Source organism: Primulina huaijiensis, chromosome 1 (genome assembly GCF_012295235.1).
Source record: "Primulina huaijiensis isolate GDHJ02 chromosome 1, ASM1229523v2, whole genome shotgun sequence".
Classification (NCBI taxonomy): domain Eukaryota; kingdom Viridiplantae; phylum Streptophyta; class Magnoliopsida; order Lamiales; family Gesneriaceae; genus Primulina; species Primulina huaijiensis.
Genome location: NC_133306.1, coordinates 4,568,751 through 4,583,240, shown reverse-complemented (window position 1 = coordinate 4,583,240; position 14,490 = coordinate 4,568,751). Strand labels below are relative to the sequence as shown.

The 14,490-nt window shown below is 33.9% G+C and overlaps 1 protein-coding gene across 4 annotated transcripts; it reads left to right on the top strand.

Moving 5' to 3' along the window:
- The first annotated feature begins 11,531 nt into the window (after window positions 1-11,531).
- LOC140978924 (uncharacterized) lies at window positions 11,532-14,406 on the top strand. Of its 4 annotated transcripts, none has more exons than XM_073444171.1 (6): window positions 11,532-11,685; window positions 12,026-12,200; window positions 12,514-13,023; window positions 13,313-13,763; window positions 13,851-13,932; window positions 14,010-14,406. In XM_073444171.1, exons 1-6 carry the CDS (start codon window positions 11,656-11,658, stop codon window positions 14,211-14,213), a joined length of 1,452 nt encoding a protein of 483 aa, XP_073300272.1. In that variant the 5' UTR covers window positions 11,532-11,655; the 3' UTR covers window positions 14,214-14,406. The 4 variants fall into 4 exon arrangements, with proteins under 4 accessions (XP_073300272.1, XP_073300263.1, XP_073300261.1 ...); XM_073444162.1 differs by having other exon boundaries at window positions 12,502-13,023; window positions 13,322-13,763; XM_073444160.1 differs by having other exon boundaries at window positions 11,533-11,685; window positions 12,502-13,023.
- Window positions 14,407-14,490: the final 84 nt, after the last annotated feature.

Sequence of the window (14,490 nt, the reverse complement as noted above, 5' to 3'; positions counted from 1 at the left end):
TGGAAACATTTTCCCTTAGGCTTGCCATCTACCTTGACCTTCTTTTCATTTTGTTGTGGACCCTTCTTGTTGGGCTTCTTCCTTTTATTCCCATTTTTACCTTTCGGCTTGGAATAAGATGGCCCAGCAGAAGCAACAACAAATGCATCACCAGTTTTAGTCTTAAGAACACTTTCAACATTTTGGAGTTCCTTCATCAGCTCAGTCAGGGACATATTTAGCTTATTCATGTTATAGCTAACTTTAAACTGTGAGAACATCTCAGGGAGAGTCTCAAGTGCCATGTCAACCTGATTCTCTGATTTGATTTCAGCCCCTAACACCTCAGCCACGTTAAACTGAGCGATCAATGCAATCATATGATCTCTCACGGGCGTCCCAGGTTTCATGCGCATGTTCATAATGGTTCTAATGGCTGCTTGTCGTGCCTGACGTCCTTGATGCTCAAACATCTCTTGGAGGCTATCCATGATTTTTGTAGCAGTGTCCATGTTCTGATGTTTCTGTTGCAGCACATTTGAGATGGATCCCAAAATGTAGCAACGGGCCATCTCATCAGAACTGATCCACTTATCATAAGCCTGCTTCTGAGCTAGTGTGGACTCCGCCGTAGGCACCGATGGACAGGGTTCATTGAGCTCAAACTTGTGTTTCTCCGCAGTTAAGACAATCAACAAATTACGTTTCCAGTCAATGTAATTTTCTCCAACTAGTTGGTTGTTGGTTAATATCATAGACAGTGAATTTCCAGTCATTTTTCTGAAATTAAAATAAATTTAAATGAGCAATGCAATAAATAAAATTATGTGTTATGCATGAAATGTTGTAGATCCCAAAAACTACTACAACACTGCAATTTACCTAAAACTCCAAAATACATAATTTTTTCTTTAGGAAAAAACATGTTATTTATAGCTAGGCTAGGACCCTCCCACTAAATTCAATATATCTAGCAACTCATGCAATATTAATTTAGTATTGCTTGATTTTGGCCATCAAAAGATATTGTAAAAATATTCTACAGGAAATTCTCGCAATATCATTGACTTAAGTGTATACCCTTAAATTAATTATTTATCAAGTACCAAATTAACTATGTCACCTATAGGGTGGTCACAATTAATTTTACTATAAAATAATAGGTCCAATCAAGTAACCAAAACAATGTAGCCCTCCTATAGGGAGACCAATAAAATTGGCACAAGACATACATATATTCTTACTAATGGACTAATAAGGGAGACCGTTGGCTTATTTAAAATATACCCTCTCACACTTAATTTTTTAAATTTAATTTTGGGTTTTATCCGATTAATAAAATCATGACTATTTTAACTCTTAAAATAGTTCAATTATTAATCAAAATATTTATTCTCTAAAAATAGAATAAATAAAATTTTATGCATGACAATATGGTACTTAAAGCGGTGTTTATGCAATCTACATGGCATAATACATGAATGACAAATATGAGCAATAATTAAGCAAGAACAAATTTATGGCCCATCCTAGACACAATAAAATTAAAGATCTAATTGAGCCCAAAATTGGCCCAATACTTCAATAAAAAAAATTCCAGCCCAAGAAGTAAGCCCAGCAATCTGGTTTGGCCCAATTTTCCGGATCCGACCCAAAAGCCATGACCCGAACCCGCGACCCAGACCCACGACCCGTCTTTGCGACCCGTCTTCTGCAATTCCCTACAAAAATTGCCGTCGCAGCGCCGCCGCTGGAGGAGTCGCCGGAAACATGCGAAAGTGAAGATCTCCACCGCGCTAGTCATCGGGAAATCACCGAGACACCATATCCAATTCGAAGTCGGAAAAACAGATGCTCGATTTCCAGATCTAGGGCCGAAAAAAATTTCGTGATTTTCGAATTTCTTCCCCGCCGCTCCACCGTGAAGAATGACGCATGAGAAGGACCGGAAATCACCTCCACATTCATCCCTCATCCTCGCGGCCGCGGCGCTCTATATTTCTCGATCCAGATTTGCATTCCATGGTGGATTACAAACAGGTCCCTGACGATTTGAAGAAGATGCACTCTGGTTCCTGTAATCTTTTGGACGAAATTTCCGTCTAGTCCTTGTAGTTTTAATTGAATGGCATCCAGCCCTCCAGTTCTTTGATCAGAAACAAAAAGGCCCAAATTCGAAAAAAATACAACAATATTGCACGAAAATAAACAAGGGGAAACATGGAGTCGTAATCCACCCCCTTGGTTACAGACTCGAAAATACGAAATACAATTTCACCAAAAACTAAGGCCATAAACTGTTCAAAAATTAAATAAATCACTCCATTCAAACCACAATCACATAAATCTAACACCGTTTTAAACTAAAACATGCATAAATAATTAATTAATTCAAAATACGCAAAACAATATCAAAACCCGTGGCTCTGATACCATATGTTAGCCAAGATCGAGAAGATCGGATCACAAAAATTAATTTCTTGTGATTTCAATCATCTCCTATTTCACAGGATCGATTGTTCTACGTATTTAACACGAATTAATTAATTACAACACACAGAAATTAGAGATTACCTTTGAAGCGTGTTTTCGATTTTTCTCAGCACTAATTCTACGCTCCAAACCTCCAAGCCTTATCCGGTGTTCTCTCAAACTCTTAACGTAGGATTGTGTGTTGTCACTTGTTACAATATCACATATATATATAATATATTTGTGATATCTTGTAACGTAAAAGATAATGATGATATCTTTTAAAATATAAATTTAAATGGACAGAATATATTGTACCATATCTAGAAGATTTGATGATAAACTTCCATGCAATACAATAGTCCAGATAAATTTATCCCACATATACCATAAATTATAACTCATATAATTTATCCGAGTTTATATTAGAGCCACCAAAGGGACCTGGTCGGATTCAATTAAATTAAGCTCCAATAAATTAATTTGATCCAATCAACTCATGATTTATCAAAATAATTTATTAATCTTATCCTACTCCACTAAAAGGATAAGATTGCACTCTCAAATTAATTGATATTACTGAAGCACAAAATCAATAATAATATCATCTAATTTATCGACCCAACATTGATATGAAGCATTAACAGTAAGAAAAAATAATGAAACATAGCGAAATTCATTCATATAAATCACTAAGTCTCATTCATCATTTTCAACCAAACTACATCATCCCTCTAGAATAGAAAATTAGTTCATAATGCAAGAGAAATAGAAACAAGGCATGGTCGTAGATCTCAACATTAATCTAAGAATTTGAGAAAAAAGAGAATTAATAACGAATCCGAATTGGTGCGCTCGTCAAGGCATGGTTTTGACATGTTCAACCTCTTCAAATCCTACCAAATTCTTTCTTCTTTAGTATTTCCTTCCTCTAGCAACATCTTACCAAGTCACAATTCATCGTACCCCTGCAAGCACAAAACTAAATAAAATCACGCATAATTATGTTAAAAAATAACATAATTCAATTGGATTCTTATAACAAATTAAGCGCAAAACTCGCACTTATAAAAAAATATTTTTAGTTCTATATGCACCGCGTCAAATAAACCAGATCTTGCGAGCTTTAAATGAAAAATATACAAATTATATATATAATTTTTCCCAAAATGTAATTCTAAAAATTTTAGTCTGAGTCGATTTCTAAAACTATATGATGCATTCAATTTTTTTTTTTAAAATTAAAATTTTCAAACCTAAACATATTTATACATTATAGACGTTTATATAAAAATGATATATAATAATCTACATTAACCAATTTATCTATTGTTTCTTCCCTCGGTAATTAATTATTTTCAGTAAGTATTTATCAACTAATGAATCTCTCATATATAGTGATGATTTTAACACACATGGATCAAGTCATTAACTTTAATCCTAGGATGATATTGCTTGCTTCGATTAATCAATCATGGTAGTCTTTTTTAATTTGGTCGAGATGAATAATTATAAACATTTATATTTAAAATATTCCTCTACATCATAAAACTTTGCGCAGTTTGATAATTAATTATGAACATTGTATCTTCTTTTTTTTTTTTTTTTTTGAGAAACCCACTTTAATATTTTAATAATAATAATATTGAAAAGACAACTTTGAAAAATCTGGTCAAAATGGGATAATTTACGGAATTAATGAAAAAATAAATATTTATAGAAAATAATTAAGATTCATCTACATATGATAGTAATTATAAGATTGAATAATTGAATAATTCATGATATACAGGATAAAGCAAAATGTTGTCTTAACCTTAATATATCCCAAGACATGGGACAACCTAATACTAACAAAGTCCATTGTCATTTGTCACACCCTCTAAAATAAACCATCCGCTCTTTATATCTTGGGCCATAAACAACTGAATTTATTTTGGGTCCCGACCTGAATATAGAATATAGAGACGATAAATCAATATATAGATAACATAATTATTTATAATGTTAATATTTTGTAGAATTTGAGACAAAACGCTGGATAAAACAAAATTGAGTAATCAACTAATCTCCGCACTAAACCACACATTGTCACGGGCTTAGGAAAGAGGACCCTAGAGAACTTGCTTGGGATATTGTAGCGACATCAAAAGGCAATAGGATGGCTTGATGTTACATCTTGTTGAATTCTTTGCACTGAAATAGCTATTAATTGTATATATATATATAGAAGATTACAGTGGGTTCTATGGCTTTTTACGTGATGTAACAATGCTATCAAATTTAGCAAACATGGCTGATGTGACTTCGTTGAAATGGATGAGCCGGGTAAGGAGCTCCAACGGGTCAAATCAATAATTTATAGTTTTTAGGGAATTTGAGTGAAGATAATGGCTTCAATAGCACCTGCAAACAATGAAAGGAACTCGTGAATGGGCGACAGAGGGGTGTCCGGCGTGGCCACTCCGATGCTTAAGTCAGCAGGTTGAAGATGAACACAAGCAATATTTGGGAGAAAATATGTATAATGCTTAAGAGTTCAAAGATTTCAGAATCTGTAAATGACATTAATACCTGCTATTTATAGTAGAAGATGAGGTAGGTACCTCGATTCCAGTGTTACCTACTAAGTATGGCAAGTCGGCTGCTCATACCCTATCTTCTGATGACTTATAGGACACTCCAAGCCCAAGTTGTTCTGACAGATTAGACGTCCTGTATCAATCATACTCGAGTATGGTTCAATTCTCGAGGTGGCTCGGGCAATTGATTACCCGGGTACTTATATGAGAGCTCGGGCGATGATTGCGCGGGAGACCGGGCTGTTCGAAGAATACTTGGGAGATATGTAATGCTCGGGCTCTTGATAGTGTCCGGGTCATCAACGACCCGGATCCTTATGGGGTATCAATGGCCACCTTAAGGGACCACGCGGGCTTCTTTAACTCATACACAGGTGAATCACGAGACGGCACACCAGCCATGAAGTTCTACACCGGCGACATAGTCTCCCTTAGTGCAGCTTCCCTCGTAGCTGCCAGCGAATTGAACGAAAACTCGGTCGCGTACGCATGCTTGGCCATGTTCAAAGATCGTCTCCGCAAGATGGTGGGTGCAAATTGTGGGGTTTTCTTGAGATCTCAGCGCTTGCCAAGAATTGCATGCCTTTTCGTGTGGGATACTTTGCAGAGTTGCTACTCACACATTCTGATATACGTAGGACATTATTCCTTATCTTGATGGCTTCTCTCTTGACATTAAGTACGATGTCTTCCGAGTTGTGTATGTCAGTGGACACTAGCTCTTGGTTATAGATGAAAGAGCTTGAAATTTGTGTAGAATATTTGAATATCAGTGGAAAGATTATTCTGAATATCTTCTTCGCTTAATTTGATTCGTTAGTTATGATCTTATGTCAGGCAATTGATGGACCGGATAGTTGGCGATGCCAACAACCGGCGATCTTACCTGAAAACAACATCGGCGAAACATTCATGATCTAATCGCGATATATATATATTTATGTATGTTTTATCGGTTTCCATTTCTGGGAAGTCCCAACAGCCTGAATGGAAATTTTTATCAGCCTGATCCTACATTAGATGTGTACATTTTTTAAGTTGACTTAATTAGTTGTCATTTGAGATTATTGAGGTATTCATATTTAATTAGATTAGGTTGCGAATTGGTGGTTTTTTTCTATTTTTTGTGAAGAACATACCTTTTTTCCTTCAAATTTCAAGCAACTCTTAGTGTAGTTTTATGTTTTATTTTTGATTCTTTGTAATTGTGTAAATACAGTAATTATGATATCTCATTTTCCGGTGATATCGATTTTCTTTTAAATACATTGTTTCAATGCCTTATAGTTCATATGTCATTAAAATCTCGAGTTTAGAACAAAATATTGAACTCGAGATCAAATTGTAACAAATCTCTCCTTCGACTAAAAATAAATTGAATCCTACTAAACTCATATATATATAACTTTTTTTCTGTTTTTGCTTCAATATCCTTAATTATATGGTGAGATGTAAAAGGTAACGTCAGCCTATAATTCGAATGAATACTTGATTAGAAGATTTTTGAATAGCAATCCCGGCACTCTCTTTTTTTCCTCATCTTTTTATGATTATATACATTACGTAACGGAAATTTTTTTTTTTTTTTAACTTTTGCCAAAACTTTCAAAAGATTCGTAAAAATACCGACAAATTTTCAAGGAGCCATGGAGAAATATACCAATGCCATCTCGGTCAAAGCATGTGAATTATACATGCAATTAAAAAAAAAAAATCTTTTTGGTCGGAGAATGGATGTTGCAAAGTTCAAATTTTAGACCCAATATTTCAAGGCTCGAACGAGAAAGAGGCTTCAAGAAATTGATCATTAATTATTTCGAAGGTTGAATTTATAATGATAATTCCATCTTCGGACAAAGGACACCTATGTCCCAATATCGTTCACATTTCAATTTTTTCAAGTAGAAATCAGTGGCTGTTAATTTGCGTGGATTTAGGTGGGATTGAAGCAAGAGTATCATAAAAAAATTTATCAACTAGAATTCGAAACAATTTGAAAACTCTAAACCTGAATTTGTCCCAACCCGATTAATACATTTTTTTTTATTTTTTTACAAAATTATTCTCTAAACAGATCAGGTGTGTTTGGGTGGGTTGTAATCTTCACCTTACATTATATAAATAAAATTAAATGTAAATGAACAAAAAATTCTAAATAGGTCGGGTGGGTTCGAGTTAATGGATGAACTGACTCTTATTCAGGTTAACCCGAACCCAACCCAAAAAAATTTTTGGCTCAACTTTCCGACTCGATCTGACCCGATTCCGAAACCCCCCAAAACTCCGACCTTGTATTTTTCAAGTGGGTTCAGATTGGGTTGGCAGGTCGGATTAATTTTTGATACCCTTAATAGAAATCCAGAGTAGATATATTTAAAAGTGTATCGAGTAAACTTTTCGGACTAATACAATCAGGGACGTAGCCATAGTGTGGGCTGGACTGGGCTCAAGCCCAGCAAAGATTATCAATTTTTTTTTATATAGTCATAGTGTAGTCCAATTATTTCCTTAAACTCATCCATTACAAAAATAAAATGAAAAGAAAAAAAAAGAGAGAAAGTAAAAAAACAATAGGAAAAAATACGAGATGATGAATGGGAAGATTTTCTATGGAGTGTGAATAATTTTTGTGATAGTCATGACATTGTAGTGCCTGATTTGACAGATCGTTATGTTGAAAGTACTAAACGTTTTTGTCAACAGAAAAATCATTTTACAGTGGAAGAATACTATCATATTCATGTATTCAATGTTGTAATTGACAAACATCTGATGGAGTTGAATACACGATTTACTGAGCAATCAATAGAGCTTCTCACTCTCTGTGAAGCCTTGAATCCCAGTGATGGCTTCAAATCAATCTCTGAAAGTTCTATTTATTTTTTGATTGATAAATTTTATCTCAATGATTTTTCCAAAGATGACATGAAACATTTGAAGATTCAATTGGATCATTACAAGCTTGATGTATTTGAGGATCTGAGGTTTAAAGATGTTAATTCTCTTCTTAAATTATGCCGACTACTAGTTGAAACAAAGAAGTCGAGGATTTATTTCATTATTGATAGACTGATTCGTTTGGTCTTGACTCTTACAGTTTCCACTGCACAACTAAGCGAGCACTTTCAGGGATAAAACTTCTCAAGACACCACTTCGCAACAAAATGGAGTATGAATATTTAAACAATGCAATGATTTTGTATATTGAGAGAGAAATTGCTCATGACATTGATATATATTACATAATTGATAGATTTGATCATTTGAAAAATCGAAGGTTGCGACTAAAGGAGTGTTTATTTAAGTTACTCTCTTTTCGCGTAAGTTGTATTTTTTGTTATTAAGCATACTCTTTCATATGATTAATGTTTGAACTTTTGGAAAATATTTATCCAGATTTGATGATTATATTGTGAAAATCATGTATTGTACTTGATCTTTATGTCATATGAAAAATGTTGTATTGATTTTTAGATTTTTTTTTTTTATTTTCTAACCCCTATATTTTTAAATTCTGGCTACTTCTCTGAATACAATATTATATAGTAATGGTATGATTCAATTTTAATTCAATTTTTCAAGATCATATAATACAATATCTCAAACATCTGACAAACAATCATATATATATCAATAGATGTAACTAACATATTATTACACTCTCGCACTATATAAACTAATTAATCATTTATTGAAGACCGTCATCTTTTGAGTCAAATCGAACCATGAAAATTACTTGCCGTGTGGATTTTTTATAATGTGACGCTTATTTATTCATTTGCAAATTGCAACACTTAAAAATTCAAGATATTTTTTTAGAATCAGTCAAATTTTATACAATTCAAACCATTAAAAAGTTGGTAGTCGATTTTTTAAGAGTCATTTTCATGACAATGGGAAGTGGACAAGTGAAAACGATCCATGTGAATGCAAGCAATCCAAAATCCACTTACATTGAACCTCTTGGAAAGAATGTTTTGGACTCATATTTCCACCCTTTATTATTTGTACTAACTAATCAACTCAATATCCCAATTTCTATATTCTGTAGGCCCTTTTTTTAAAAAAATAATAATAATAATATAATAATGATAATAATAAACAGGAGCCCTCCATTCAATAATAATTGAAAAGCCTTATAATTGCCGGAAGTATTGTGTAAAAAATGAGATTGTAATATACTTTTTGTCATTAGTGATTAAAATTATATGATATTTTTCAATTTATCGTACCATCCTTCATCGGTATCCTATCCGAGATATCATTTTATTTATTCACATTCAAGTAGCATATATACATATAGTCTAGTTTTATATATATTATGTTAGTAAATCTATAATAGGGATTTGTATATATTATACAATGCAATGATTTATATTTTATTAAATTAATCTCTTTATAATATGGTCAAAAAAGTTTTAATGCCAAAAAATAATATATTTCGAGAGTGGGCTATTGGGACAAATTCCCTGGGCAATTCTTGTATGGGATTACGTGAGCACAGGGGCATAAATATAATGCAAATATTAATCATCATTGCATTAANACCGCTGGAATGGATTGTTTAATTTTATTTTTAAAATTATAAAGTATACATATTTTTTAGTGAGATGATAATTGATACGTAACAACTATATTATTTCAGTCATTCATTTTTTTAGATTAATTTTCAATTTATAACGACGAGACTAATCTGATACAGAAACTCTCATCACAAAACTCATTATATCCCTCGCACACAGATCCTTCCGCGTGCTTCCTCCTCACACCTTGGAGGCGCGAGTAACCCACGCGACGCGTCACTGAACAGTGAACATACCCTAACTCTGTAAATATAAAATATGCAATCGATTATTCAAAATTTTAAGAGTCCAAAAAAAATTTAATATAAATAATTCAATCAATCATTTAAAACAAAAAAATTAAGGGCATTTATTATTTTATTTTTTAAAAAATAAGAGTATTGAAGACCGACAGTCGCCTTATGAAATTCTGTAGCCTTTTTACTGGTCAAGTATGGACGCATATTATGTACTTTGACTAGTTTTTTTTTGTACAAATTGACCTCACTTGAAATCCACCCCCCCCCCCTCCCCTCCCCCTCCCTACCTATTAATTATCATACGTAAAATAACATATATAATATTTTCATCTTTTAAAATATTTTCTTAAATATTATAAATATGAAGTAAATAAAACCAAATTTATTAATTAAAATAATATATAATTCTGTTTCAAAAATTACAAAATCTTCTTCCTCGATATAATTTTAATTTCTTAAACATTTAATTGTACCATGAGTGTTGTACCTTATCATGGATTGTGTGACAGGAATGAGATATTCCAACCATTACAGAGTATATAAGAATAATAATAATTATTATTATTATGAAAATATTTGAAATTATAATATAATATTATATTATATATTTCCTAAAGTAGGATTGATACGAATATTCAATCAAGTTATAACAAGGACCACTTAGTTCAAAGAGACCCCAATGAATTGAATATCGGATTTGAACTCATTAATTGTATGTCAAAATAAATATTATTATGAAAATCTTATTTCTGTTTCATTGAATGCGACGTTTTTCCACTGAATATATATTAATTTGTAAGGAAACAAATAAAAATCAATTTAAAAGTTTTTAAATTCAACTCCAAGAGTGATTGGTGGCGAATAATGAATACCCATATGTTACATTTCACTATTTTTAAAATCATTATATTTTAATATTCACAATAATTCCTATCCTATGTTAGTGCAGGACAATTTAATGACACGGATCCCATCTATAAAAAATTATAAAAAATATTACTTTTTCATTATAGGTATAGATCAAATCGAGCTGTCTCATGAGTATAGAGACAATTTCATAAGAGACATTGTACTCTTCAGTATTTAACCATCATGATATATATATATATATATATATAAGCAGTGATATTATGCTCACCCTTTAATGAACGACCATGAGCGTCAACAGCAAGTTGTAATTTTTCTTTTTTTTTAAAAAAAAAGAAAAAATTAAAAAAGATGAGACTCATTACACGCTCATATTTCAGAAAAGAATTGGGTTGCTTGGTTCGACCAAAAAACAGTGGTCTACCCAAGCTTGGATCGATCAAATCATGGGTCGACCCATGTTTTGGTCTATTAAGCTTGGGTAGACCCAAAACTTTGAAATATGAGCGTATAATGAGTCTCATTTTTTTTAAAGAAAAAGAAAAAGAAAAATTAAAGCCGACAGCTGACGTCCATGTCGCTCATTAAAAGGTGAGTAGGGTATCACTGCTCTATATATTTATACTGCTCTATATATATATGTATGTATATATTTATATATATAAATGCTGTGATTGCTCCGGTAAGTGCTCCGGGTGGGTTATTTTAAATTTATTTATGATTAAAAAAACCCTGTCCAGAAATTAAGTTAAATAATAAAAATCTCTGTAAGATCTCCACCGTTGATTTAGCAACTTTTCGTTGATAGTGTTATTTCTCTTCCCTCTCTTTCAACTTCTGTCATCAGAGCTTTGGCTTCTTCTTAAGCCTTTGTCTCTGGACTCGCTGTGTTGCAGTGAGAGAGAGATATTTCGAAATACAGACAAGGATCCTATGGAGTACGAAAGGATACACAAAGCTCAGGTATACTTTTACCTCTTGTGCAACTTCTAAATTGACCATACGTAGCTTGTTTATCTTGCTTGCATTTGTCTTTACCCTTGCCCGGAATTTTTGTTTTATTTGTTATGGTGTTCACTTGAATTGATTTTCGTTTTTTTATTGAAATTCTGATTTTATCTGGTTTCTGTGGAGCATTGGGTTTTTCATGTTTAATTTTCTGAAGAAATGAGATTCGAAAGATTTCTGAGATGGGATTTATGTAATGCACCAATTTTTGGAAGATTTTCTTTGGTGGGATTTTCCAGATGCTCTGTGTGTTGCAAAAAATGCGCTGAATGTTTTGGTATTTTGCTTAATGCAGACTGGTATGATTTCTCCAAGTAAGTTGAGGATGAAGCTTATAGGTTCGCATAATAAGAAGAAAACGGACGGATCAAACTGTAATTCTTCGAGAACATCTCCTTCTAAGCTCGAGGATACAGAATTTGTCAAGAACAGTTTGTTGGCACCGGATAATGATGATTTTGGGGAAGAAGGTTTGAATTTTCTTTCCTTTTTTTTTTTTGGGCTTCAATTCAAATTCTTAGGGGACCAGCCCTAGCTTAGGCTGAAGGCTTATTTTTCCAGATGTTTGTATTGGATCCGAAGTAATCTGCTTTTGGGTTCTGTGATAATTACACCTTTATGTGGTGAATCTATAATTATTAATAGTTGGCTTTAATTCCTGAAAATTATGAGCACTTATTGTTGACCAAAGCAAATATTTGAATCGATTTGCAAACTCTACTTTTAAATTCATGGTGTGCTGATTTTTGGACTGTGTCCATCTTTTTTCAGCTTCCACTATAGGAGTTCCACCAATTAAATTCGGTAACTCGAAGCAAGAAGATGGAAATATGTTGCATTTAAAGGATCCTGGGCTAAGGGATGCTGGAATTCAATTGGTTTCTAAGGTTGATGCCAGTAATTCGAATTCGGTGTATCCCGTTCGAAATTACGAAGAAGAAAATCTTGATTACGATAGTACATCAAGCTTCGAGTTCCATAAAGGGGAGAGATCCCTGCACCAATCGGCCACAAGATCCTTGTCAAGACCTATGTCGTCTAAGTGGAATGATGCGGAGAAGTGGATTATGAATAGGCAAAACGTGCAATCCAATGTGGCAAAAAAGACCAATCAACAAGTTCTAGTGAACCGGCCCATAGGTCCTAATTTGGTCAGAGTTGCACCAGAGTCTACTGCTGGTTTTGATAATAAGCCATCTGCGAAACGGGTTGATTTCCATGAAAGTGAGGATTTGATCGAAGTGGGTGATGTGGAATTGCCCTGTCCGAAGAGCGTGACAGAAGAAAAGACAGGTGATGTATGCATTCACGAATCATTTTTATAACTTCTTTAGCTGGGATACCAAGAGGAAAAATGAACTTCAAATTCTTGCTGTTGTGTTACTCTTTGGATTGGACAGATTGATTGAAGCTCCGTTATATGATGCTGTTTTTTTCACTGTTCTTGGATAAATATAAAACCTTTTACTGTGTATCATCTGTATCTGGATAGTGGATTGATAAAATTGAAATGCATCGGCACAATTGAAAATGGTATTCTGAACTTTAAGAAATGGCTCTCATTAACTTGGCAAATTTTCAGGTGTTTCAGGCATAAGATCGGTGTCAATGAGAGATACAGGAACGGAAATGACGCCTATTCCAAGTCAAGATCCGTCAAGAAGTGCCACTCCTGTCAGTTCAACGACCCCAATTCGTAGTCCAACTTCTTCTATACCATCTACTCCTCGAAAACGAGAGCCTGCAGCAACACAAACAGAAAATCCCACGGGTAGTGCAACACACAATTCAGATCAATATGGGGAAAACGATTTGTCCGAACAAGAAATGAAGCTCAAAGCAAGAAGGGACATTGTAGCCCTTGGGGTCCAGCTTGGTAAGATGAATATTGCCGCTTGGGCAAGAGATGGTGAGAATGAAAAGAATATATCTGGAAACAATACTAGCGGTAGTAGTGAAGTTGAACAGATTGAGTATGCGAAACGAGCTGCTGCTGCATGGGAGGAAGCTGAGAAATCTAAACATGCTGCAAGGTTTGATCTAAAATTATATTCAGATTGTTTTGGATTTGGACTTATGTCATAAAACTGCAGTTTTGATTGAATAAATCACACTGTCAGGTTTAAACGAGAAGAAATAAGAATCCAAGCATGGGAGAGCCAACAGAAAGCAAAGCTTGACTCTGAAATGAGGAAGATTGAGGTAGAATTATCAGCACTTATAAAAACGAACTTGAAAAGAAGCATGGGTTATAAACATGACTGAAATTTGACTTTCAGGCCCAAATTGAGCAAATGAAAGCAGAAGCTCAGGCGAAGATGGTAAAGAAGATAGCATTGGCGAGACAGAAGTCGGAGGAAAAACGGGCTGTTGCCGAATGTAGAAAGAATCAGCTAGCAGAAAAAACTACTGCACAGGCTGAGTACATTCGCCAGACTGGTCGAATCCCCTCAAATCTTTCTATATGCTGTGGTTGGTTGTGATTGAACCAGAAAAATATATCTAGGCGATACACAACCCATTGTTCGGGAGACCAAAATTCTCAGCATGATGTGCATATGTGAGCTCCATTGGTACAGTTTTTCTCTGGTAAGCCATGCCAATGGACGATTGTTATCCTGTATTGGGAACTGTCGTTGTATCTATTGACAATCTGAAAGTTCGTGTGTTTGGAGACGTAATTGTAATCATGCATTTTTTCTTGCCTCCATTTAAACCTCGCATGCAAGAATTATCTATAAATAGGTTCTACCTGACTAC